Source organism: Callionymus lyra, chromosome 2 (genome assembly GCF_982586985.1).
Source record: "Callionymus lyra chromosome 2, fCalLyr1.hap1.1, whole genome shotgun sequence".
NCBI classification, from domain to species: Eukaryota; Metazoa; Chordata; class Actinopteri; order Syngnathiformes; family Callionymidae; genus Callionymus; species Callionymus lyra.
In genome coordinates, this window is record NC_141819.1 from 22,347,379 (window position 1) to 22,374,288 (window position 26,910).

At 40.7% G+C, this 26,910-nt stretch overlaps 1 protein-coding gene across 1 annotated transcript; it reads right to left on the reverse strand.

Moving 5' to 3' along the window:
* Positions 1 to 5,006: 5,006 nt before the first annotated feature.
* Positions 5,007 to 24,984, reverse strand: LOC148085979 (proto-oncogene Wnt-3). The gene is made up of 4 exons (XM_087784129.1): positions 24,819 to 24,984; positions 11,694 to 11,935; positions 7,388 to 7,653; positions 5,007 to 5,486 (listed from the first exon to the last, which is right to left on the reverse strand). The coding sequence occupies exons 1-4, from the start codon at positions 24,896 to 24,898 to the stop codon at positions 5,007 to 5,009; spliced, it is 1,068 nt and encodes a 355-aa protein (XP_087640255.1). The 5' UTR covers positions 24,899 to 24,984.
* Between the last annotated feature and the right edge of the window lie 1,926 nt (positions 24,985 to 26,910).

Below are 26,910 nucleotides of genomic sequence, written 5' to 3' on the forward strand. Positions count from 1 at the left end.
TAAAATAAGTGAGAACATGATATTTTTTATTTAATTTATCATTATGAAATGTACTATGATTGCAAAAACACTAGATATTAACATTTTTAAAGATTTATGACTATCAAACACATTTTCATTTTGTATGTGTATGTACAGTGCCTTGCGAAAGTATTCGGCCCCCTTGAACCTTTCAACATTTCCCCACATTTCAGGCTTCAAACATAAAGATATAAAATTTTAAATTTTTGTCATGAATCAACAACAAGTGGGACACAATCGTGAAGTGGAACGAAATTTATTGGATAATTTAAACTTTTTTAACAAATAAAAAACTGAAAAGTGGGGCGTGCAATATTATTCGGCCCCCTTGCGCTAATACTTTGTAGCGCCACCTTTTGCTGCAATTACAGCTGCAAGTCACTTGGGGTATGTCTCTATCAGTTTTGCACATCGAGAGACTGGAATTCTTGCCCATTCTTCCTTGCAAAACAGCTCGAGCTCAGTGAGGTTGGATGGAGAGCGTTTGTGAACAGCAGTCTTCAGCTCTTTCCACAGATTCTCGATTGGATTCAGGTCTGGACTTTGACTTGGCCATTCTAACACCTGGATACGTCTATTTGTGAACCATTCCATTGTAGATTTGGCTTTATGTTTTGGATCATTGTCCTGTTGGAAGATAAATCTCCATCCCAGTCTCAGGTCTTTTGCAGACTCCAACAGGTTTTCTTCCAGAATGGTCCTGAATTTGGCTCCATCCATCTTCCCATCAATTTTAGCCATCTTCCCTGTCCCTGCTGAAGAAAAGCAGGCCCAAACCATGATGCTGCCACCACCATGTTTGACAGTGGGGATGGTGTTTTCAGGGTGATGAGCTGTGTTGCTCTTAGGCCAAACATATCGTTTTGCATTGTGGCCAAAAAGTTCGATTTTGGTTTCATCTGACCAGAGCACCTTCTTCCACATGTTTGGTGTGTCTCCCAGGTGGCTTGTGGCAAACTTTAAATGAGACTTTTTATGGATATCTTTCAGAAATGGCTTTCTTCTTGCCACTCTTCCATAAAGGCCAGATTTGTGCAGTGCACGACTGATTGTTGTCCTATGGACAGACTCTCCCACCTCAGCTGTAGTTATCTGCAGTTCATCCAGAGTGATCATGGGCCTCTTGGCTGCATCTCTGATCAGTCTTCTCCTTGTTTGAGATGAAAGTTTGGAGGGACGGCCGGGTCTTGGTAGATTTGCAGTGGTCTGATACTCCTTCCATTTCAATATAATTGCTTGCACAGTGCTCCTTGAGATGTTTAAAGCTTGGGAAATCTTTTTGTATCCAAATCCGGCTTTAAACTTCTCCACAACAGTATCTCGGACCTGCCTGGTGTGTTCCTTTGTCTTCATGGTTCTCTCTGCGCTTTAAACAGAACCCTGAGACTATCAAAGAGCAGGTGCATTTATACGGAGACTTGATTACACACAGGTCTATTCTATTTATCATCATCAGTCATTTAGGACAACATTTGATCATTCAAAGATCCTCACTGAACTTCTGGAGTGAGTTTGCTGCACTGAAAGTAAAGGGGCCGAATAATATTGCACGCCCCACTTTTCAGTTTTTTATTTGTTAAAAAAGTTTAAATTATCCAATAAATTTCGTTCCACTTCACGATTGTGTCCCACTTGTTGTTGATTCATGACAAAAAATTAAAATTTTATATCTTTATGTTTGAAGCCTGAAATGTGGCGAAATGTTGAAAGGTTCAAGGGGGCCGAATACTTTCGCAAGGCACTGTACATATATAATAAATATAACATCAATATAATTGACCTTCTTATTGTCTTATAAATGTTTATTCATCTTAAATTTATATCTATTATTTTCTCCATTATTTCTTCCAACTATGATTCAAAACTAGTTGTCAAGTGAAATTTGTTTCTGAGGCACATACAACAATAATTATGAATACTACACTTGCATCAGAAGTAAACTGTATTTATCTCTATTAAGAATTCAGGGAAATGTATCTTCTTGGTCTTAATGGATATAAAAAAAACACAACTTTATGTATATATGCTTTATCACGACACGCACATTAAATAAAACACTAGCTGGATGGATCAATGTTTGCTCTAACAATATTTATAGTTGAATCAGGCGATAAGTATTTCAAGCATTGTGCCTAATTATTACTATCATTAAACTGAGTTTATAGAGATAGTGAGTTAAGTAATTTTGATGTAAAGTTGAGTTATATGTATTCTATATAGATGTACAATAAGCATCAAAATAATGTGTTTAAAGGAAGAACAGCTTATATAAATATAAAATATGTGCATTAAAACCTCAAGAATTCATTATGTGTTTCTATGTGTGAGTCATTGGGTGTAAAAGAAGCACGTCACACCAAACAGTTTGTTTTTTCAAATATATAATCTTAGTTCAGTCATACAGATATATACATTGTATAATAAATAATATTTATAAAAACATAACATTTACGATTATAAAATAAAAAGGGAATTATTTAAAACATTTTGTACAAAACTTTGGATATAGCGGAAGGGGGAAGGGAGGGGGCGGTCGACGGGAGCCGGGGGTCCAGACGGGGTCGAGGAGGTGATGCAAACACTCAGCTATGTCACAAACCAGAGGACGGCGCACTCGCCACCAGGGATTCCTGTTGTAGAATATAATTAATAGGAAGCGTCTCGAGCTGTCGGGACACGTCCTCGTGGAAAAGAGGTGAAGCATCAGCACCGCCTTCTTTCACTTCCATTACTTTTCCGTCCTCCCTGCAGCTATAGCGCCACCGTTTGGCAGCACACGTGGCACATGTCTGGCGGCCGTAAATCATCATGACGTTTCTTGACTTTTTGCAGAACCCACTACAGGCGACGGTGCTTCTCCATCGAGCGATCTCATGAAGAAAGCGCCGTTATTAATTGAAGTCTTTTAAGTGGGAGGTGGCAGATTTCTGGCCTTTATTTCTAAACGTATACGCCGCAGTGACACGTTAATGAGGCGATAAATCAGGTTTTCTAAACAAGAAGGCAGGCTGCTTGCTCTCTTCATGTCACCACATCACCTTGTTGTGCTATTTTTATTCACAGGATTTATATTATGCCTCGGTTAAGCAAGCTGGAGCGGGTTTGAGTGATGCGTTCATACCAGAGGAGTCTGATTATGAACCGATCTCTTTGTTTTTGCAATGGAAACGCAGAAGGGACACAATGTGAAAGAAGTTAATCTAAAATGGATTATCTGTTCTCTGTAGTTGTCAACTCAGAATATACTTGTAACACAAGGAGTATCACAATATAATGACGGGTACGGATCATTGTTCAACCGACTCTCTCTGACATCATCACCCAAATTAGCTGCTGATCTCTAATTTGAACTTCAGGAAGAAATCTTGTCATTTTTTCCCCAAGCAGCCTCATTTTAAAGTGAATTTGATCGACCTGGAAGTTTGTTACGGGGAGCTCAGACTGATGTTGATTGCTTTTCCGATTGAGTCGAGCCACAGTGGCTACAGTTGGATGAAAGTAAGTTTGGGGTGAATCTCAATAGGTTTAGATAAATCAGTTTCTACTCCCAACCGTTTTTTCCTTGTGAAATCTCAGGGTTAAAGGTGACCTGAAGGCCAGAAAACAAATGGGTTTGAGGTATCCCTTGTGTTGTCTCTTTCTGGACCCAGAGACAACACAAGGGATACCACAAACACATTTGTTTTCGGGCCACTGGGTCATCCTGACCCTGAGATAACGCAAGGGTTAAGTCCTTTCCTGATACCGACTCTAGAGATTCAGTTGCCTTCTGTATTCTCAAATTGTCTTTTCACACTTAAAAGCAGTGCCATGAAGTCTAGTCCTTTATCATGGATATCGCTAAGATTAATATAATAATTTTCTTTTATCGTAAAGAAATGTTTATAAGATTTTGGATAGTTCAAAGTGTCATAATTGTCATTTCTGAGTACCTTGAATTTGTGTTGTTTAAAATAGGTAATTGAGTTTAAAAAAAAAAAGGACATTTTGAAAGTTCATGTTGGATTAGAAAACAATTTTAGTAATTAAATGGAAGTCGTGTGAGGAAGATTGGTTTTCCATGATTGGTTTAACTTTTGTTAATATCTCCAAAAGTTGTCAACGCCTGTCAACAAATTTTAATTTCAAGCTTAGAATATATATAGTTGGTGATGCCTTGAACCACGAATAGTACTTCACTGTTCTTAACTTGCTCATTGTGGCTCCTCTGCGATCCTGTAGTTTGTGACTGTGCTCGGCGCATAAACAAATGTTTACGGCAGGTGAGTCGGCGGAATAGTGCATACATATACATGTGGGGCATCGGTGGAATGAGCATGCCTGTTCACACACATGCCCCCTCCTGCATACCTCCAGTCCCAGCCCAATGGTAATATGTCAGGATTGCAGAGCAATAAAATTCATCATCCAGGTCTCCCAGTCGAAACAAGCTCAGTAGTATCAGACAGACCACGGCACCTCGCGATGCCTGCCGTCGACGGTTCGGTTCAGTAGTCTACAAAAAACAATCTCCCAACAACAGTCGGCGTCACGTACGTGACATCGCAGAGGTTGGTTTAGTTTTAAAAAAAAAAGTAAAAACAGCCTTACTGGCTGGGCAAGTGAGGTGTTAGAAGATGCTTTTTTTTATTGAAAAGCAACATTTTTACTGCATTTAACTTGAAAAGAATAAAAAAAAAGTGTTACTTTACATGCCCACAAACATCTTGTTGGCATGAAGGGGGAAATAAATAAAGAGAGGGGAGGTATAGGGTTGTGGCCCAGTGCTGCGGGTACAGGGGGGTGTAACTCTTTTCCCATCAGACTTGAACGGTCAGGAAATCGAGGGTCAATTACTGGCTTTTGTACAGGAATCAAAGATGTTCGCTAAGACGGTTTGTGTCGATGTGACTCTGGGAGTGGAAGCGTTGGGGGGGCGGAGCAGTGCAAGGGAAGACGCAGCACTTGTAGTCCAGCGAGTCATTTTTTCAGAGGCGCCTCCCGTCTCACTTGCACGTGTGCACGTCATAGACGCGCACGCACTCCTGACAGCTGACGTAGCAGCACCAGTGGAAGATGCAGTGGCACTTCTCTTTGCGCTTCTCAGTCCGGGTGTTGTGGCCGCGGCCGCAGCACAGCAGGTCGCAGCCCTCGATGCCGTGCGACGACACGTTGCAGACGCGGTCGCGCGTCCCGAACGAGCCCGTCTCCGGGTTGGGCTCGCAGAAGTTGGGCGAGCCCTCGTAGTAGACCAGGTCCCGCTCCGTCGGGTGCTTGAAGAAGTTGTACTTGACCCGCAGCGTCTCAACCCAGCCGCGGGACTCGCGGTGCTTCTCCACCACCATCTCGGAGGCGCTGTCGTACTTGTCCTTCAGGTAGTCGCCCAGCATGCGGAAGTCCGGCTGCGCCCACCAGCAGGTCTTCACCTCGCAGCTTCCTGACAGGCCGTGGCATTTGCAGCGGAGGTGCATGTGGTCCAGGATGGTCTGAGGAGCACAAAAAAGGCACGTCATGAAGTCCTCCCACGTCGAACCCGATTCTGAAACTAAATGATTGTCAATCAATTGAATTTAACAAAGAGACAACAAATATCCCTGTACCTGTCCAGGTTTAACGTCTACTTCTTCTACCTAGTAACATATAAGAGGGTAAAAATAATTGTATTTTATATAAATAACCAATTTATCGTTTTCTTAATGTATGATACTCAACATTGATTTAAAAGTTTTTCTACAGTGACATAAATCCATCTTAAATCTTGCTATGTTCGGGTTAATAACCGTGCATTTTATGTGTGTACCACAACGTGTACTTTCCCATAAGTGTGATAATTACTTATGATTAATACTGGATTATGTTCAGATACCATTGTGAGCCCAAGCCCCAAAATTCCACATCTTGTGGTCGAGTCGAGGCTTTTTGAGGCTCTTAAGTGGTTACATGTTTTGCAAAGAAATAAACAAGACTAGTAATAACCTGCCGATTATGAGAGAGAAACAATATGCAGCTTGATGAAGCGTCGCACAGCTGCCAACTCTCGTCTACGTGCACTCCTGGAGTGATCTGCTTCGGGGCGTGTTTCACCTTTGGGCGCTCATTTTTTTTTTGGTTGCTCGCACGTCTAAATTTAGCCGCAGAATTCCCCCACCTGCGGTGGCACCTTTTTGGTTTTGCGGAGACTTTAGAGGTGGACCGGTGACATCACACCGTGAACTTGTCACGGCAACATCAAGTCGTGACGACGCTTCAGGCAAAAATAATTGAGCGTGAGAGGGCCAGGTGGCGAGTGGAGCAAGAAATGCCTCCTGACAAGAGCGCTGGTTCAGTTCCTGTGGTCTCTCTGGCTGCTCCTGTGTGCTCAGATCAAAGCGGCTGTCTTGTTACAGTGTGGTCCCTCCATTTGCCCTTCAGCGAGCGGCCGGGGAGCCGATTACCAGCCACCGGTGACAGCAGCCAGAGATGTTTTAAGCCTGGACTGATTCCCCTTTTTTTTTCACCATCATCATGCTTGAGTTGTTTGATGTGAACATTTTTTTTCATTTTTTTTTTTTATCCCTTATTTGAACCTATTGTGTCACGAATATCTTGCATTGGCAAAGATCATAAGAGACAAGTCTTGGCCACATTCACTGGTGATGTCGCAGGTTGATATCATCCAAGCCTGCAGGCCTAACGTGTCAAACTCATGTCCCAGGGGCTAAATCAGGCTCGCCAAATAGTTGTGGGTGGCCCATGAGAGATTTGAACACGTATAATTGCTGAAAATCAAGTTCAATAATAGTTAAAAGTCCACCAAAAACTTGATCATGGCTCGTGTCAAATTCTTCACCTACAATGACTAAGCTTTCTTATTAACCAAGCTGTTTCATAGCCTGTCAATAGAGATTATACATTCAACAGATTCATCCAAAAATTCCCAAAAAAAAGTGATGCCGATGGAAGGGAATCCAATGTAAGATGGTAAAGTTTACTTTATATCTGTACTTTCAAAACAATGTTCTTTTATTATGCAGCATAGTGGATGGTGAAGAAAGTTTGTGAGTGAGCAAGTATAGACGTCATTTGAAAACATTTTGGAGAAACAGGCTTTTAAATCATTGAACGATGTAGTGTTATGTTGGGAGGCATGGCATGGAAAGTCTGCTAAAGGCAAGACGGACAACAGGATCTTCCCTTGATCACTATGAATCTAGTCCATCGGAAAAAAACTGAAAATAAATGTGACATGATCTTTATCCGTGTTATGATAATAACACATTTACAGGAATTAAGTAAAGCTCGGACTTGTGTACTTCGTTTAACAAAACCATAAACCGTTGTGCCCCTTTGTGTTAACAAAATTCAGTAGCCTCGCTGAAGTTCAGTTGACCAGGTGTCGTATCTTTACCGTGCGTCCTGCTTCGTTGTTGTGTCTGTTCATTGCAGAACGGGCATCTGGGCGATTCTCCCTGGCATCAGCAAATTCCCGGGACACCAGCACCCCGAATTCGGCGTCCTCGCTGCATCCACCCCATTTCCATCCCTCGCCCGGTGGCCCCTTGTGGTGGGAATCACAACCGCACATGGTGGACGTTCCCTCAGCGCAAGACCTGGTCACTGCGAATGCCACTCCAGCCGAGGCTATAGCGTGGACAAATGCCGACTCCCTGGTTGCTGTGAAGGAAAGAGTGGAAGAAGAAACTTTGAATTTGAACTCGGATTCAACTACCTGAACATACAAGACACATTTATACACTGAATACAGCCCAGCTTTTGGCTAGTTTGTTTAAATTAAAATGAAATAAAGCCAATACTAGACCATTAGAACAACTTTCAAGACCAAATAATTTTCCTAAATAAACTTTCCTCCATCCTCATTTTTATTTCATCATTTTACTTTCACTCTTACATCTATCAGCACGTCCTGTTGTACATTGTCATTCATTTGTTTCTAGATAGATCTAAAGGGGGGAAAGGAACCAATGAATGCATTTAAGTGGTGTTAGGAATATCCATCTGGACCCATGAGTCTTTTTAAGGATTCGTCACCCTCTGTGTTGGAGAGATCTTGAAGTATTTACTCTCTTTTTTCCACAGCTTCTGTGTTCAGTATGTTGTTCTGTCCAGTCAGGCTAATTTTTAATCAACAATATATATATATATATATTTTTTTAAAGGCATTGATTTATTTAAATGAAGTAACTTGTTGGAGGTCTGCACTCTTGCTGTAGGTTTTACAGAAATGTCCTAACCTCAGTCTGACTGCGGAGAATGTAAACATGATTCACAGGATTCCATCATTAATGGGGAAGTACAAGAGAAGCCTAAAAGCAGGAACCCTGCAGTGACATCAGCCCATTGTGACTGTGTCAGAAAGGCCTAACTCTCAGTGGGATCTCGGTGACCTTCTGTCATCCCTGAGGTGTGCTGTTTTGCATCTGGATAGTGTTTCAGGAATGTTGTTACCCCCCTGCCTCATTTACCCACCTCGGTTTAGCGCCTTGGGCATGTAGGTGAAACGTTGCAGTGTGTCGGCCTGTTTCTCTTTTACACCGAGGGATGGGGTTACAGTGGCTTTGAAGGCAACAGCTTATTATGTAACCAGACACTATTGTTTCACAATCACAGCACACTTGCTCGGCCGGTGCACTGAAGCTCGTGTACGTATCGGTCGAATCAAAAGCGGTGCCGCGGATCTACAGGCATGAACATGACGTCAAATGTGTTCTTGATTTTTACGGTCAAATATGTCAGGAATTCATCATGACCTCCTCCTCCAACCAAACTTGAAGGACCTAGTTTACACTGAAAAAAAACAACCAGTAAGGTTTGGCAAGATTCAGCCATCTCCTATCATTTAGGCCAAATGTCTATCGAGTTCTCTACGTGATTGCTACAAATCACAAAGAGCAGAGAACAGTTGTTCTGGCCTTTCCCTGTGTTGGCTTCGTACTCATCCGTGATCATAGCGATTTAATCTCACCGTACTCTTCTAAGTCTGTTCTACACCTGTTTCCCATCATAGCGCTTTGGCTTGTCAATCTCTGTCCTTGAATTACTACAAACAAATTAAATACAATCACAACATTTTTTTTATTGATTTTGATGTTACCTAAATAATGCAAAATATATTTTTGGTTGTGAAATCCATTCAATCTCCAAACAATCCTGATCAATTGCATGGCATGCACTTGTTCAGGTTGGGTATTCTCGCTCTCCCTGGCAAGCCTCGCCGGGCTCCACAACATGAGCCTGTGAGTTTCCTAGCTCTGGATACTTGCCAAGGCTACCGCTGCTGCTGCTACCTGCTGGGCCCATCAATCCGGCTTTGTTTCCCTTGTGTCACACTGTATTATCTTCACAAAGGGCCCAGCGACTCGCGCCCCCACAGCCCAATTCTGCCCAGAGTTGGCATTCCCTGAACTCCCTCACCCCCCTTTCTTGTCCCTCCAGCTATCCTTGCGCCAACACCCTGAGTTAAAATCCCATACACCATCACAGGACCTCAACCCCCACTTCCTTAAGGCATCAACCGTTTTCGCCGTGGCCAATTCGCAGCTTAAGGTGGCTGAAGCTTGTTCTTGATGGCCAGTGGATCCACCAACACAAACTTGTCTATTCTTCGCCCATAAAGTGAAACACTCTTTTTCTTCCTCTCTTTGCTTCCTCATCGCAAAGTGCACACTCGGCCTAAGTTGGGAAAGATCCCCTTTCAGCCTGTTTTCATGACAGAGTCAAAAGGGCGTGTGAATGGGGCGTTTGTGGGAGCTGGACTGTGTGAGTCTCGCAATGGTCTTCATGCACAGTAGGGGTTGAGCGGCGCCCCCATCCTCTTTTATTGCCTGTAATCTCATTTGGCCTCCCTTCATCTTCATATTTGACTGAGGAGGTCGGTCTGATCATATAGCCCGTTTCAATTCTGATCCGGTTCTCTATGACATGTGATGCACTTTTTTTTATAGTAGCAACTGTGATGGGTTTCAAATAAAAGTTTCATTTTTAATGTTATGGCCACTTTCCTAGCCGAGTTGTGTTAATCCTTGGGGCGGTCTTGAGATCGGGGTGCAAGAGTGTCGAATCAACTCGGAAATTTTAGATCCTTGGATTTACAAATGAACGAGTCACCATATTTTCTACTGGTTTAGTGGTCAGTTCTATGATCATCTTACTATAGAAATCCATTTTTGACTGATGGGTAGGTTCTGGCGTGATTTAAAAGTCTTATAGATGATTTGTCAGAAAAGGAAGCGTCTGGTACCGACTCACTTCATACATACTCCTACTAGACCTAATCATTTAAGAAGGTATTGGAGAAGCAAACACTATATATTTTTTCACCACTGCAAATGTCCCTATGATCCTTAAAATGTAACCCCAGGTTGCATGTCTGATCCATCTGCTGAAAACAAGGATGGAGAGATCAGTAGATGTTGAATAGTGTCACTGCTTGTTTCTGTGATCGTTTCCCATTGCAGTCAGTAAAGGTGGATATTACTGTAATTGCACTGGTTAGACTGTAAAAGCCCAAAGGAACAGGTAATGTGCCGCCTCGGGGAGCGAACCTTGTTGAACAAGACGTGCTCAGTTTTGTAACGGCTTAGATCAGCTAAATCGGCCATGTTTAATTTTTTTTACGCGAGGGTGTTGTTTGGAACGTAAAATTAGTCATCCCGAGGGCATCATAATCTGCCCGTAGAGCATCTTGCTTTCTATTTTAGTTCTCTGGGTAAAGAAGAATAATGTGTTGTTTTCGAACACATATAAAAATGAAGATTACAGTTCTCCATTTAATTATATCATTATTAAATTAAATCATAATTGAATATGTCTGTCACTGGGAAAAGACGAATACAGTTTTGTAGTAGTGGCTCAAGTCTTTCTTAGAGTTGCTGTAGCCAGTCCTGGATGAGAGTCTGAAATGTTCTGAAACCATATTGTCGTGTCTTCAACGCTTGCCGAGACAAATACATACAATTACAAATACATAAAAATACTTACAATTAATAGACTCAATGACTCATTCATTCCTCAGGCTATTAAATTGTACAATTCTGAGTTTGGGGGCAGGAGTGGAGTAAAAGTATCATGATGTTCTGTTCTATGTTAGTCTTTGTATCCTTTGTCTTTTTCATTTTTCTTTGATCTATGTTCTTTATCTTTAGACTTAGATTGTATCATCTTGTTCTTTCTCTTTATTTCTCTTTGTTCTTGTTCTTATTTTTTTTTATTTTTTTTTTTTATGAAAAATTGCTGTATTTGCTGTGGCTAACTGGAAAAAAAAACAATTTCCCGAAAGAGACCTCCTGAGGGATCAATAAAGTTCTACCTATACAGAAAACCACCAAAGGAAGGCGACTAGAATCCCAAACAACCTCTTCAGATCTCAGTGCGGAAACATCATCAAACTTAAGGCACTGTCGACCAATTTGTGGATTGATTCCCTAAACGCTAATCACCAAAATCAATATGGCTGATTTCTTTCTTCTTTGTCTTACAGCATTTCCCGTGATTAAAACTTATCCTCCTCCTCCACCCTTTAAATCCTCTCTGGTTGCAGTGATGCTCTTCTTTTTTCTGCCGATGCTAAATGTTTTTTTCTATTTGACTATAATCTTTTTGTTGCTGTGTTCGGAACAATGCTAAGTTTGTCCATTTCTTTAGGTTTGTTTGCTCATTGAATCTGTTAATAACTGAGTGGCTTTCACAAGAGGTACCTTTGTCTAGCACGGGGCCAAAAATAGCCAGGTTGTCCTTGATTGTTGTGCAATTCCATCGGCGGCCCCTAAACTGGTGCTGGCATTCTTGGATCCCGAGTTTGACACCCTCAGCAACACTTGGCATAATCTCAATGTAGTTTCGACAGAACCTCAGCTGCTTGGGCACCAGTCCAGGGATGGAGCCACACAGGATGGGTTGTGAACCCAAAGATGAGTACTGCTGCCCAAGGGCCAGGGACCTGTGAGACGGGAGTAAAGAAGAGTGTCATTTGTTCATCATTTTTCACATACAACAGAGATTTGTTCCGGGCCAAACAAAGAGAGATTGATGTCCATCTATAGGCCGCAGCCATGTGAACGCAGGACACGTGTATCCTCCCTGAACTTATTGCAACAATGGCAGTGATGGTGATTCGCCAGGAAGGCCTCTTTGGACGGCAACATGCTTAACCAGACGAGTCCGACCCGGCATTCATTAATCCGAGGTTACACAGAGAGCACTGCGCAGACAGAACCAGGATTCATACTCCAGTCTTTTATTGACTTATCAGTTTATACTAAGAGCTCCTGTTTATTTTGCTTTGCACTATGGGTTGGGAGTCAAGTATGATACTTCAGGGCAAAGACACCATCGATTGATGCCAAAATCTTCAGAGAGTTTCCACTCGAACTCTGATTTAATACAGAATCTCTGAATCGGAGAAAGCCTGTTGAAACATTTTCGTATTTCTGGGCACTCCACGATTAAGTGAAGGTGTTAGAAGATATAAAGTACCGGTGCATGTGTAGATGTGCAAGGCAGCAGATATTAATCACCGCAAGACAGCTAAGATCAGTACACGATGCCAAAAACCATTATAGTTTCATTCAGGTAATTAATTTTAATTGCTTTCAATTCCTTTTTTTTTTTTTGTACCGAGAGAAAGAAAACATGTTTGCCATTCCCTTGTTTTGACACGCTTAGAGTGACGACAAGCTCCAACAAAACCTGGCTGTTCCCTGCAGAAGCTCCCTATTTACTGAGTCAAAACTCTTGTTTATTTACCTACGAGCGTTCACTATTTCATTTTAGAAATCAAGTCTTACAACAGAGGTGCCACTCAGGTTCTCACAGGCTTAGGTATTTGAAATGAAAGCTTCCACTTCACTGCTCCGACGGAGGAGACGCAACAGTTCTGCCGTGGAGCTCGCAGGACAGCATGACGCTGGAAGCCATGAAAGGATCACTGGGGAACAATTGTCACTGATCAGATCATAGCGCTACTTAAAATGACCTCAGGACCCCCGTAGGGTGCAACCCAATCACGGCAGCTTTTGATTTTGACAGACGAGCGTAGTGCAGTTCCCTCTAGCCCCCCCCCCCCCCCCCCCCTCTTAAAAAATGTGAGTCAAACCATTGAAGTCAGGGAGGGTTAAATACGCCTGTAAATAGTTTCTCATGTGCACGGTTGCTTCCCACTGCAACTCTCCTGGATGAAGCTCCAGAGATCTAGCAGACGAGCTTGTGCTTGAGAGATATTCCTCTGCAATGTTTCGCTGGAACAGCTGGTGTAATAGAACATATCATGATCACATAATTGGGTCTGAGCCAGCGCTGCTGTTGGTTTGAGAATTATTGACTGAGACAGACACACAACAAACAAAGATAGTGTTTCAATCACCCTTGAGGAACCTTTTCTTTAAAGATGGGCTACTGCTATAGCAGCAGAGCTTTTAGATATGGAGAGGCATTGTATATTTGAAACCAGTTAAGGTAGAAATGTGACTCGTAGAATGGTTGAGAAACACTTTGCTACACATTCATTTGTTGAGTTTTTAATCTTGTGTTGATAGTCTTGTTCTCAGGCTCTCTTGGCTTAAGTAGCTGATGTTTGATCTATTTATTATTTAGTTTTGTCATCAAGTAAATGATGACAAACTAACATTCATACTGTGGTATTGCTCTCACAAATGATAGTCCTGACTGTCTTGACCCAGGTCTTGACACTCACCTCAAATAAGAGTGTCTAACCAAATGTATATCCATTATAGTAAGTGGGTAATCTACTTTTTTTAATTTTTAATGTCCGAATGCAAAACGTGTCTAAAATATTATTTGAGATAGAAAATGTGTTTTTTTCTTGTTGTGATGTCAAATATCCGAGTGAAATGTTGTTGAAACGTTGAAAACTGTTCTCAATACCTTCTGAGATTTATCAATACTCTATATAATTCCATTATGTGTAGAACTGGATCACCTCAAACACTTTCAAGCTTTTGCATTGGGATACGTCACTTCCCTCTCCTCTAAAGTAAGTTGCTGTATTATTTCGTTCATTAAACATATATGTGGTGAGTGTATTTGGGATCAAACATTCTATGTGACGCCTTTGTTACAATGTTTAGTTCCAAAGAGTATGAAGCAACAAAAGGTGTTTTAATGTATTTATTTGATTACATCCTTGCTCTCCTACGCTATAGTTCTTTTAACATCCTAAAAGAACGAAACACCTCATTGATCATAATGTATCTATTCTTCCTGACGACCACGTTTTGTTTTGTGTAGTTAAGACTGACGTAAATGATTGTCTCAGAATCTAATGCGTGACTCAATAACCACCAATCTCTGAGTCAGTTTACGTACCAAAGCTATTACATGTGTGGATTTCAAAGTAAACCCATCTTTTACACATAACAGTATAGTTGCGGAAATATGTCTTTATAGTGGGCAATTGTTTCAAATCTCTTAACGTATTCAGTCTTATCCATCACTATTTACCTACAGACTTCAAAGGCTGTTTTAAGCCTCACCGACATCACCCTGTTGTTGACGTGACTTTGTCTGGTGACTAACCTCCTGAATTACACCGTCTCACTGGTTACTGCCCATTAATCCGTCACTCGTGTGAGAAGATGATGTCTCCCGTATCCAACAGCAATAGTCTTTATAAGATGTGGACCTGTTGTCTGACCTGCTGGCTTGAGCTCTAAACACATTACCAATGGAATCAATCGAGGAACCACATTGGATTCTGCGGTGAACATCACACGTCAAAATGTCTGCCATCTTATTTGTTTGCTGTGGCTCTGGCGAGGATACGTCTATTGGCGAGGTGCTAATTAGAGTCTAAACCCGACAGGGTTCCAGGGGTCTATCTCGAGTCACTTACAGCGGGACGCATGCGGACCACGTGCAGACCATGTGTACCATGCTTATCCTGCCTGCTTTCGCTTCACTTCTGGGAAGCCGTGAGCGACGTGTCTCAACCGAGCGAGGGAGAAGCAGACACAGAGACCTCCGCCGAGGGAGAATGCCGGGGTAATCTGCTGCAGGGGACAAACAGCAGAGCGGCGTGGAACTGCAGGGTTTGGCAGGTGCATGCCCGGGCAGGTCTGCAGGGGCCTCTCGTAGCCGAGGGGGGGTTTCTTGCTTGGTTAGGGGTTTTCTCTCCACATCTAAACTGGGCTCATCTCAAAGTATGATGGGCCAGTGGAAACCACAAAAATAAACCAAAGGGAAACAAAGGGATTCCAACACACACCTTGATCGAGAGTGGAGCAATCAAGAGCGTAACACTGTAAATGAAAACATTGGTCTCGACCACTCCCACTGTAATTAATTCACATACTGCGACTGTGATGCATGCAGGGAAACCACGATTGCATGTGTTATTTACCTGCCCTTGAGAGCCTTTGTGCTCACTGGAGTTTTCCATATTACCATTAGCTCCGGAATAATAACTTTATATTTTCTAGACAAATTCATCGTTAAAAAATGATTGTTTATACCATTTTTAAGATCCAGATTTTGAAATATGTGACCCTAAAATCTTATTTTTAAGTATGTATGACCACTGTGGACAATCTTTTTTTCAAGCAGGACCTGATGTTTGTCTTTCACTAAAACATTTGAGGTTCACGCCCAGGTAGCTAGAAGCTAATGAAAGGTAAAAACAGATAAATCCTGTATTGTTTATTTTTCATAATCACCATCTAATACGTGTGAGCCCATAATCTGCGACACAGAATCTCTGATAATAACCTGGTGATGCAACTTTCACCGCAGCTAAAGCTGATTTTCAAACAAAGGATGGAAAAACACTGTGCAGGACAAAGTTGAAAGGACGTTCTGAAATTGTCACAGACAGGAAGAGGAGCCCGTGGCAAAATGTACTAAGTCGCCTGCATCCAATTTTAAGGGTGAAAGTATATAATTTAGAACAAATTGGGATTTTCAAGTGGTTAAGTAGAGAGGGAACATCAACCAGCCTCCTGTTTACCTGAGGCAACAACGCTCAGTCAACTGCAACAACTTCTGAAACAGTGGTTGATTCACTGAAAAATCTATTTATTATTTAGTTTTGGATTTCAATGATTTGCTTTTGGATCAGACGCCCATGAGAGCCAGGATTAGATTGTCAGGGAAATATGTGCATCATAATCCTTGTCTGATTTGAGCTGCATTCCTGCCAGTATTTTGGATTTTGAACGATATACAATAGTCGTTATAATACCAGTCATTATATTGAACAAAACCTGAGGTTTTCAAAGTAGAAAATCACGTCTCTCTACTGCATATGTTGGTCTACGACTACATTTCGGTATGTCACCGCAGCTTTTTGTACCCGTTGGCTTCACTATTTTAGCACTGGATGTTGCCCCTTGAACCGACTTCTTATTTGAGTTACTTCTCTAAACTAGTTGACTTACTCCTATGAACTGAATGGTTAGGATAAGCCTGCAAAGTCACATTTACCTCACAAAATGTTCTCTGCACATGAACATCCCAAGATCAACCTGCCAAAAAACCGCCCTGAGGACCTCATGTTGCTGAATGAGATATTTATAAATCAATTTAGAAATCCCACCAGTCAGTCGTCGCAGATGAAGGACAAGCCGAGGGAAGTTTCAGGCTTTGCCCGAGGATGGGACTTTTTCCTGGCGGAGGCTGGAATGCACAGCCTCGCGCTACAGTATGTTCTGTTGTCTCCTCTTTTGCTTTGGCACACTTTTGATTTGTGGTCCAACAGCTCCTGGCTAATCAGATAAAAGTGACAGGACCCCTGAAAGATGTTCCAACCTGTTCTTTCTTTCGAGCCGCGCTGCCTTCCCTTCTCTTTCACTGTGGTGAGTGTGGAGTCGGGACAAAGAGCCCCTGCAGACACGAGTGTGGAGAGGGAAGCAGAACAGGGTGTAAACTCGTGAACCTGCCTGTCAGGAAGCTAAAGGGAGCACCAGCTCAAACTTTGTACAGTCAGCCCGCTGACAAATGTGTGTTGGCCCCACTTGTTTTGAAATGCCAAACTAAAGAGGTGTCGGACAGTGGACTCGCCAGTTTACTGGGAATTATATGGGGAGAAAAAAGCCAAACCACATGTTCAGCTTTGTGCCTCTAACATTCCTACACCTGAATGCTCATGCTTTGTCAGGCTACTACTGTTTGACACACTTAATTTAGAAAGCTGGCATCAACGCACAAGCCAATGCATAGTTGCTTCTTACACCGTTGGTTCTAAGATGTCTGACTTTTTCAGAACTTAACATAGTCAATGCATGTTGTTGGTGAAACCTTAACCTGTTCCCGAAGACACAATCCACTTGGTTGTACTGCCGAGGAAAATGTTGCGAATACAATTATATTTTCTCAAAACCAGAATTGGAACAAAATTGCTTGTGTTGCCCGAGCATACCTCAGATCTGCTTGAGTTGAAAACAAGGATCTCCGGCCCTGGCCACTGCCATATTGTTTTTGCGGATTAGTTGACAAGTTTGATCTACAACAGCTCGTCCTCGTGGTCGCTTCTCACCAACGTCCCTGATGCAGCGTTCTTGTTTGTGTTCTTCTGTTTAGCAAGCGGAATTACTTCTGTGCACACGTGCCATGACTTCTTCTCTGCCACCTACTGGCTTGAGTACCACATTTATTTACTTGTTATAAAAACCGTAGGGGTAAATATTGGAGAGAAAGAAGTCAGGTTTTGAACAAAACCTACTTGAGAGTTGGATCTGCGTCCACCTAGATTCTGAAACCATCTCAAAGAATGCTGTCTACATTTAGGGCTCAGATGTGTTCCTGTGCAAGAGTCAGGAAGATGGAATTCTTGCCAAATGGCCAAAAATATTCATCATTTCTCAAATCTTGATGGTGTTAAAAAGAAGTTTTCATTTCAAAGATCTCATTGATGTTTAAAATTGTATTCAAAACTGAATGTTTGCACTTTTATTCGTTAGTTTTTTTGTTAAGCAACAGTGGTGTGGCTTCCGCACTGCATCTATGGAGCTGGTTATCCGAGCGTTGTGACTTCATCCCTTCATTCCAGGTGCGACTAGTCACTGTCAAATTGCTCTGTGCTCATAATACCGCCAGCTAACAGCTCCACAGGTGAGATCACCGAGGTAATGAAGACCTAAGACGCGGTATGCTTGTTTGCCTCTACATGTGTCCCTTAATGATGCCTTTGCCTCTGGCCGTTACTGTTTTCCCTTTGAGGAACCGTCTCGGCCTCTGTTTTAGTGCTGCTAATAGCCGTGTAGCAAGGGCGTGGGGGGTGGGGACTTTGTCATTTCCTACATGAGCACATCGCATGTCCTTTGATGGTGGAGGAAGATTAGGACTTCACTCTCCTTTGAACCTCTCACCTCACGCTGGAGAAACTTTGCCAACGTAATCTTTTGTTTGAAGGTTAATGCTTGTTTTTTGTTTGTTGGTTTTTTCGGCCGCATTCTTCCTCACATGAGCCCCAGTTTGAGTTTTTGTCATTGAAAAGTATTTTTGCAACTTTATTTTTAATTAAAACGCCCATAACATCATTGACCATTAAAGGGCCACAAGGCAGATGGGATGACGTTTCATCTGAAATCTTCTTTGTGCTATATTTAATTCGATTTTTTTATGCTTGTCATTATTGTAGAGGAAACGATCCGAACAGTGACATTCATGATTGTATCAACGGGATATTTTATTACATGTTTATTACAATTTTGAAGGGGATTGAATTTACCTTGATATATTCCTCTCTCTCTGAATAGATGTTTAAAAAAATGTGAGAGAGGCCATTTTAACCATTTTTACAATGGTATTAAATACCTCCAAAATTGTTATAGTTTATAACTCGGTTATAACTTTACCAAATTAAATCAATTCCTGAATTTGTTTAAAATAAAATGATAGGGTGGGTTTACATCTCCATATATTTAGATTCCAATTATGTTTTCAATGATCTTTTCTGGCTTTTTTTTAAGGATTGTCAGTCACATCGTCACCATCAGACTCACTGCAATGGACACAACTTGAAAGCATTAAACCACCAGTACAGTATTAGATGTCGGATCAAGTTGAGTAAATGTACGATGTGTGTAATCAGACAGTTTTATAAACATTGGTATTGTGTAATCGGATACTCAAATCTCCCCGAATTCAACAGCTGTTCATCCCAGCAGCCACTAAGCTAAAATAGATTTTGCTGACTCAATAATCTCCTTAGAAAGCGATTACACAAAAGGTTTAGCAAACTTCCCAGTCCAACCTGAGCAGATCCGAATTTGGACTCTATCTCTGGGTCTCAGGAATGTCATTATCTCACGGCGGCACCCCCCTAAAATCCCTCGCCTCCAATCCCCAAACCAACCATCCACCCCCAAAAACACTTTTCATTGAGAGACGGGGATCACTTAAATGATTCTTATGGTGAGAAAATCCTGTCTGCTGTCCTGGGTGAAAAGATCAAGGATGTTCGGGTATTATTCCCAGTGGAAGGTGGAGGAAAGTCCCAAAGAATGTCATTCATGAGATGCTTTCCGATGAGAGTCTTAGTGTTCGGGGGTCAAAGGCAATTTTGAGACTCAGGCGTGTCAACCTGACCACAACTATTGGTGCATTTCTGGTTTATAATCAGATGTAGTAACTATTTTATTCCATACATTTACAGTAATCATTTAGCCAAAATCTCATGTGACTTAGAACCCGATTCGCCTTTTTATTTGCCAAGATGACTGCTTAGAATAATTTAATTATTTTATACGAAATGTCTTTGAATCATTTTATAATTTTATAAGAATGTCTTTAATCAATTTACATGAATAAATATGGTGCAATGTAATGATCAATGTTAAATATATATATATATATATATATATATATATATATATATATATATATTTTTCCATTAAATACATTTGTCAGTGTAAGTGTTAATGAAGCCCATAAAAAAAGGTCAATTAAGTTGTGTTGATCGTGCAAACGTCATGTTGTCATTGTCCAAGAATTACCACACAAATTATAAATACAACATACAGATAAACATCCATTATCATTGCATTGTCTAGCTATCAAAATAAAAGTGTTAATTGCTATTATGACCAAAAATTTAATTTAGCACGTGCTTCAAAAAACCTGATTTGTACTAATTTATATCGATTAACACATTATAGTTATAGATGTTGACAAACAAGACATTGATGAGGTCAGAAAACAGTCAAGATCTGATTGAGAATTTCACAAAAATCTAATTTCTACCAATTTAAAGTCAATTTAATAAGCAATTAAGTTGAAATTATTCACATTGCTGTTTTACATAAAATGTGTGTTATAAATTAAGCAACCAAATGAGCAGGGATCGATCCAAACATTCTAGCTGTTAATAGTCAAGGATATTCTCACTGAAAGGCTTTAAGGGGAACAAAGTCCGGTGGACCTCGAGGATCACATGAGTTGCTAGTGGGTCTGAATGGGTTCTAAAAACACAATTTTGTATTACAGCAATCATTTTCAGAGTTTTTTTCACGCACAAAAATTAAAAAAAAAACTCTCACTTATTGACCGAATAAAATAAAATTATCCTAATATCCATGTTTTAAAAACAAAGTATCGGGCATAGATTTTTGTTTTTAATCTGAAATCTTTGACAAAGGGTGAAAAAAAAATGGAGATTAATGTAGAAAAATCGCTCTCGTAGTTTGTTAAATGGTTGTGATAATTATCAATGTGACCACTTTCCTTACAAAGATGAATATAACCTAAATAATTTAATATCAATAGGAAACTATTCTAGGAGAGTGTTGACACCCTCAAAGTAACCTGGGGTTTCAATAAATAGGTTGACACACGTCTCAGACTAAATTACTACTTTGATGAATACAGTCATTTAAACATTGATTGGTAGTAACTCCTGTGTGTATCACGGGACTAACAGACAGAAAAGAAAACATAGAATGCTTAAAAACCCTTTTTTTGTCAATACAATGTCATACAATAGATATTGATTTAAGAAGTGTATCGGTTATTAAAGGTTATTATCCAGAAAAGGTGGAAAATATCTTGATATCAGTTCTTAATTTAAACTCTTATGAACTATTTTTCTTATCATCATTATATTTGTACAAACAAACATATACCTTTAGTTGTACCGGACATTCAAATCGACAATCATTTTCAATAGTAATCCTGTCGCACACCAGCACACATTTTAGCAAAATAATCTATATATTCTAGAAAGTCAAAAAAACATCCAAATCCGAAACTTAGTTTTTGCCTCTTCCTCTATTTGCAATCGGAATCTTACTGTGAGCCTGAAGCATAAACTGTCATCCAAGAGAGTCATTCAGGTCTTTCCGACACATTTAGGGTAACAACCTTGACACTGTAAAGAATTGTTCTAAAAACCCAGAAGACCAACGCTACTCTCCAAGTCTTCCTTGATGCTACCGAAAGATTAAAGGAGAAACGGTCACTGGATTAAAGCTTGTTGATATTGCACGATGTGATATGACAGCGTTAAACCGCTAATCACCGCATGGTGCAGTGTGGTGAGAGCTGGCGGAGGAAACTCTTCCCCGAGAGTGACTGTCGTCCTTCGCTGGCAACTGCTGGTGTTTATTTAAGAGGCCCAGACAAACTAGAGGCTGACAGATCAGCTTAAGATGTGATAAATACTGTCAATGGGTTAAGACGTTGTGGGAAAGTCAGTGCTGTACGAAAGGGAAACCTTGTCTGATAGAGGAAAAAAAACAACTTTTATGGATGGTTAAGATGGAGATAATGTACCTATGACCTCTAATTTGGTCAAACTGTCCCCATAGTACTTCAAGAAGTAAGAAAGTAAGTATTCAAAAAAGGTAAGAAACAATCAGAGAAATAAAGAAGTTATTTCAGATTTTGGTCCTCAAGGCATTAAAAAGAAATGTCTAGACTGTCACTGTAGTTGTGCAGTCACACTTCTTTATTTTGTTTTATTCATTGATTCATTATCAATCAAGCTTCTGAAATGGATAATTAATAATCAAACATTTTTTTAATTATCTCTATAATATGGGGACATTTTTTAATTCGCACAAATCTCAGTAATTTTGAATTATGTTGACATTTCAAACCCTGGTCTGGAAAAGCGCTATATAAATAAAAATTACTTACTTACTTACTTACTTACATTTATTTAAAATCAGAATCAGAGACTTTTCTTAGCAGTGTTGTCAACACAACAAAGGATTTGTTGAGGTGTCGGTACAGAATATACGATAAATTGAGAAAAACAGAACCAAGCACTAAGGCAGCCAGTCTGTGAGGCCTTTTAGATTTCATTACATTCAATTTACTCTTCAATAATTCCAATGATAAAGGACAAGGAAAGTATTTATTTTTTATTTTTCTTGAGGCAATTATAGGTCAGTTCAGATTAACGTTACCTATTTCTTCTCATCTTCCTCATTGTGTATTTCATGACTCACGCCGCGCTGCACTGCCGAGCGTTTGGAAGAGACGTGAGCACCTGCCTGCCTGTGAAGTATTCGGAGTTTCCCGCACACGTATCTGCATATCTGTGAAGTTATTTATGGTCTGTGTTGTTTTTCAACACCTTGTCTTGTAGCAGCAAGGCTTCCGGGCGTTAAGATGCGTGCTCTTCCCATCAACCTGTCCCACCTCTGCTGGAGAATTTATGACCCCCAAGTTTTCGCCCCTGAGACAAGAAGGTGAGGAGACCTCGACGAAACCCGGCACCCTCTTGTTTGACAGGCCGACTCGTTTTTTTTTTTTTTCTTTCTTTTTTTAGGAATATGTTCGACAAACGCAGGGAGGGGGGGGGGGGGGGGGGGGGGTGACGCCACAGACAGCGCCGCCGTGACAGCCATTCCTCAGCCCGGATCACCCGGAGCTACCGTCGGCTCATCTTCTTCACCCCTCCGTCGGCTCGAACCCACACTTCAAAAAATTAGCCAGCCGAATCAAAGGTCTCGGCGAGGGTTTCGAACATTACACGAGTGTCATGTTAGCTGGCTGCGCAGAACAGCTGGAGGTAATTCTCACAGAGAGAATCCCGGCTCTTTGTCACTGCAGTCTGGTCGGCCGGGCCGCGGCCAGGAGTGGGTGTAAAGTCCTCTGCACCATTAACACTCCAGCCCTGTGGCCTGCGCGCTTGGCAGCTGCCTGCTCTTTAAATGAAACCAGAAGATGCTTGAGGTTTGGCCGGCGCTGGAGCTGGGACCACATGCTAGTCGCGCTACTAACAGTGCAGCGGCTCTGACAAGTATTGTGTCGCCAGCCAAAAGAGCTTTGTCATACCGTCCTACGCCGATATCTCCAAAATAGAAGCTTAATGTTACAAAAGAGGAGCAGGGGCGATGAGGTCAGCTGCATGTAGCTGAATCTGTAATTAGATAAACCTCCAAAATTTCACTTGCCGGTGCCAAAAAAGCAGTGTGAGATAATTAAACAAAGAATGAAAACCCTGCGGCAGCAACACACATTGTCTCCTGACGAACCCTCGTTTAAGGAGGTGAATGGAAGTACAAGAGAGGAGCTGGAGTTCAATATTTCTGTATTCTGTTTCATCATGAGTGAGTGAGCCACATTTGTGCGTTCAATTGATTTTCTTTTGCTTTTCCTAATTATAAAAAATGAAATCAGCAAGACAACAATGAAATTACTTTTATAAATGTGCAGGTTTCCTCACTAATGTTGTTTTTTATTTGTAATTGAATGTGATGTGATCACTCAAACGATCAGACATTTTAGAAACAGGCTGGTTTCACTGTCATTGTTGAAATTTAGCTCAAGCTCATAAGAAATGAGTTAAATTAAATAAATTAAGATTACAATGCTGTTTAGCTAAAATATCTTCATATTATATACAGTTATTACTACATGTATTTTTTGTGTTTCATATCGTTTTTGACAACATCATTTAATAAAATCAAGGGTTTTGCAGAAAAAAACAAGTAATTTCAAATAATCTTAATTTTAAGGATTTAAATTAATTACATTTAACCTGATTTATCTCATATTCTGCATCAAAGTATTTCTGAGACATTTATCAGGTATTTGTAACCAATTTTAGAAGATTTAATAATTTAATGATAGAATTGTTTTGAAATATATTATCACTTTATCTTAAACATGAATGTAATGTGCTGGAAATATAAATGTGCGTTTCGAATTTTCAACAATTCATGTCCTTAATTTAAGGTTTATGATTTCATGTCAACGGATCAGAGTTATGTTACCTCTTTTGTTATAGAAAATATATCATCTAGCAGGTTGTGATTTTAAATATGAATTTAAAAAAAAGTGATGCTTAAACCTGCACAATAAGAGATTATTTCATATTTTACAATAATATCTCATTCATCCTGAAAAAATATGTTTCCGTATTAATATGATTTTGAATATGGTTAAAAAAAAAATATATATATATATATATATATGTATACATGTGGTTCTTAGTGATTACATTACATTTAACCCTGAAGCCAAATAGAAATAAACAAGGATTCAATTGGGAAAAACTGACTTAAAAATAACATCACAAAGTTTTCTGTCCAAAAAGTTCTCCAGCGTTCTATTTGTATTTCTATTTCTAATGTAATAAGAGTCCACTTGGTTTACCCCTTTCCTGGCGTTCCCCGATAAATATTTCCTCAAAAATGTGCGATTTCGGCATCACAACAGTGCAACATGATAAATGGACTTAAACGTAGAGCGGAAAAAAGAATGGTGAACCTTTTCCGTTACACTCGTACTTGAGGTTAAGATTCTTTGGACGAGGCCGGTGAACAATTTTTCCACGCAGTCGACTGAAAGTTCTGCCCTCTCACCAATCAAAAAATAAAAGTGCTCTCAGTTCGGGTGCTGAAACTGTGGATTGTACTCACCACCAGATGGGATAGCCTCCAAGCACCCGAGAGCTGGACAGCCACACACACAGCAAATATCCAATCAGATACAAATCCATGAGTGTGATGGATCAATACATGGAACTTCCAGTGGGGAACGAAGACGAGTTTTCCAGGGATTACACGCTTACACGGGGTTTTGCGGGGCGGTGTGATTGTTGGGGAAAATGAGTAACGATAGTGGTCCTGTTCCCCCTCGTCTGTGACCAGGAAAGTGTTTCGGTCTCCTGGTAGTTAAGAGAATAAGTGTCTCCTGCACACACGCTCCTCTTCCCTCCCTCTCTGCGAGTCTCTTCCCTAAGGTAGATATCTTTTTCTCTCTCTCTCTTCACTTTTTTCTCCCTCAGGATGCCTCATCCACAGGCCCAATATTAAAGGGGAGGGAGGCGAAGGAGGGAGGGGTGGAGGTGGAGGGGGTGTGGGGTGTGGGGGGGGGTGAGGTTTTGAAGATGTCAGCTGGCAGGCCAATCACAGGAGACGGCCTTAGGTTAAAAAAATTATTATTCGTTCCCATCTGTCAATCACGCGCTACCCCCTGGTAATGTGGAAAAGAAAGGGAGGAATAAAGAGAGATGCGGGAAGAAAAGGTAGACGACTTTTCACATTGTTGCCATCACCAGTTTTCGATGAAGAAAATACTTTCAAACTTTTTAAGATTTCAACCTTTAAATCAAGTTTTATTTAGAAAATTAAAAAAATATATATTCATAGAAATTCATAGTAAATATGAAACTGACTTTTCTTTTATTTCTTTAGTATCTGAATATAAAGCAATTTTCTTCACTTTTCTGTTTAATTTATTATTTATTCTGTTAATGGACTAAAGCTTGATTTCGTCACCTTCTGTTCATGTGGAGGAAAGATTGGAAGATACCAACTAGTAGAAGAAGCTCTTAAGGTCATTCTCTGACTCGTGTCAAAGATCTTAAACACACAATAAAGCCAATAAATAGTAGCGGTTACAGTAGCTAAAGGCAACCATTTTTACATTTTGAGTGCGGATTTGACACTTGTGGGGACCGAACTAACCACACACTTGTTCCTCGGGAGGGAACAGAAGAACATAATGGGGCTTCAACACACACCTGTCAAGGAAGTCAACTCTCCCACATGCACGACAACCTTTCCTAAAATGTACTTTACACATGTACATTTTGTGTTAACATGAAGCTCTATTGCTGATCCAGTCCAGTTTTTTATCATGTTTTTGCACCAACAACAACTATTGTTATCAAAACATTAACTGTAGAACAGCTGAAATCACAACCGAGGCTCCGTGTTGCTCCTTCAGATGGTTCCCAGATATTCAGGACCTCCTACTATTCTAGGATGTGAGCGGATTTGAGTCGACGGTTCCTTGTGTCGGGTCTGCTTCTTCACCCACGGTTCACGAGTGTGTGTTAGTATTTCATCTTTAAAGCCAATGAAATATCTTGCAAATCATCGACCTGCCAGATTTTAAGGGGCCAGATGTAGATTCCTCAGCTGTGCAACCGAATGATAATAGATAACAGCTAATTCAACTCGGTAGACCCCGACTGTTGTGGGGATATTTGGCGCTGGCGTTTCTGGCGGTCGCATATTTGCATATTGAACTCTTAAAAGCCATTTGTCAAAACAAACATGTTTCCCAGGCCGATGGAAGATGAATTCCAATCACCTTGAAATGATTGTAATTCATTTCCTAATGAAATACTTATGAAGGCCTAAGTCCTCGTGACACTCATTAGGAAGATGTTTTCCAGTGGTTGAAGCAGATTGATCACCCGATAGATTTCAGACCACGGCGAGCCATATGGAAACCAGCCTCGTGTGGCCCGACAGCCAAGCTGCAAAAGGTCACGGTGCGTTCAATGGCAGCTGACAATAAGTTTTATTCATTTCATTCAAATTTTAATCGGCATGTGCCAATGAATAACTTGGACCAGGAAGGACTGTTCGACTTTCTTTTTCGTGCAGGCTTTTCCCTGATTTTCTGGGACTCCTGTGTTGTTCTCAGTGATATATTGATCTTTTTAGTATTTCTTTTTTGAGTATTTTTTTAAAGTTTTTTATTGTTTTGGCGCTTTGT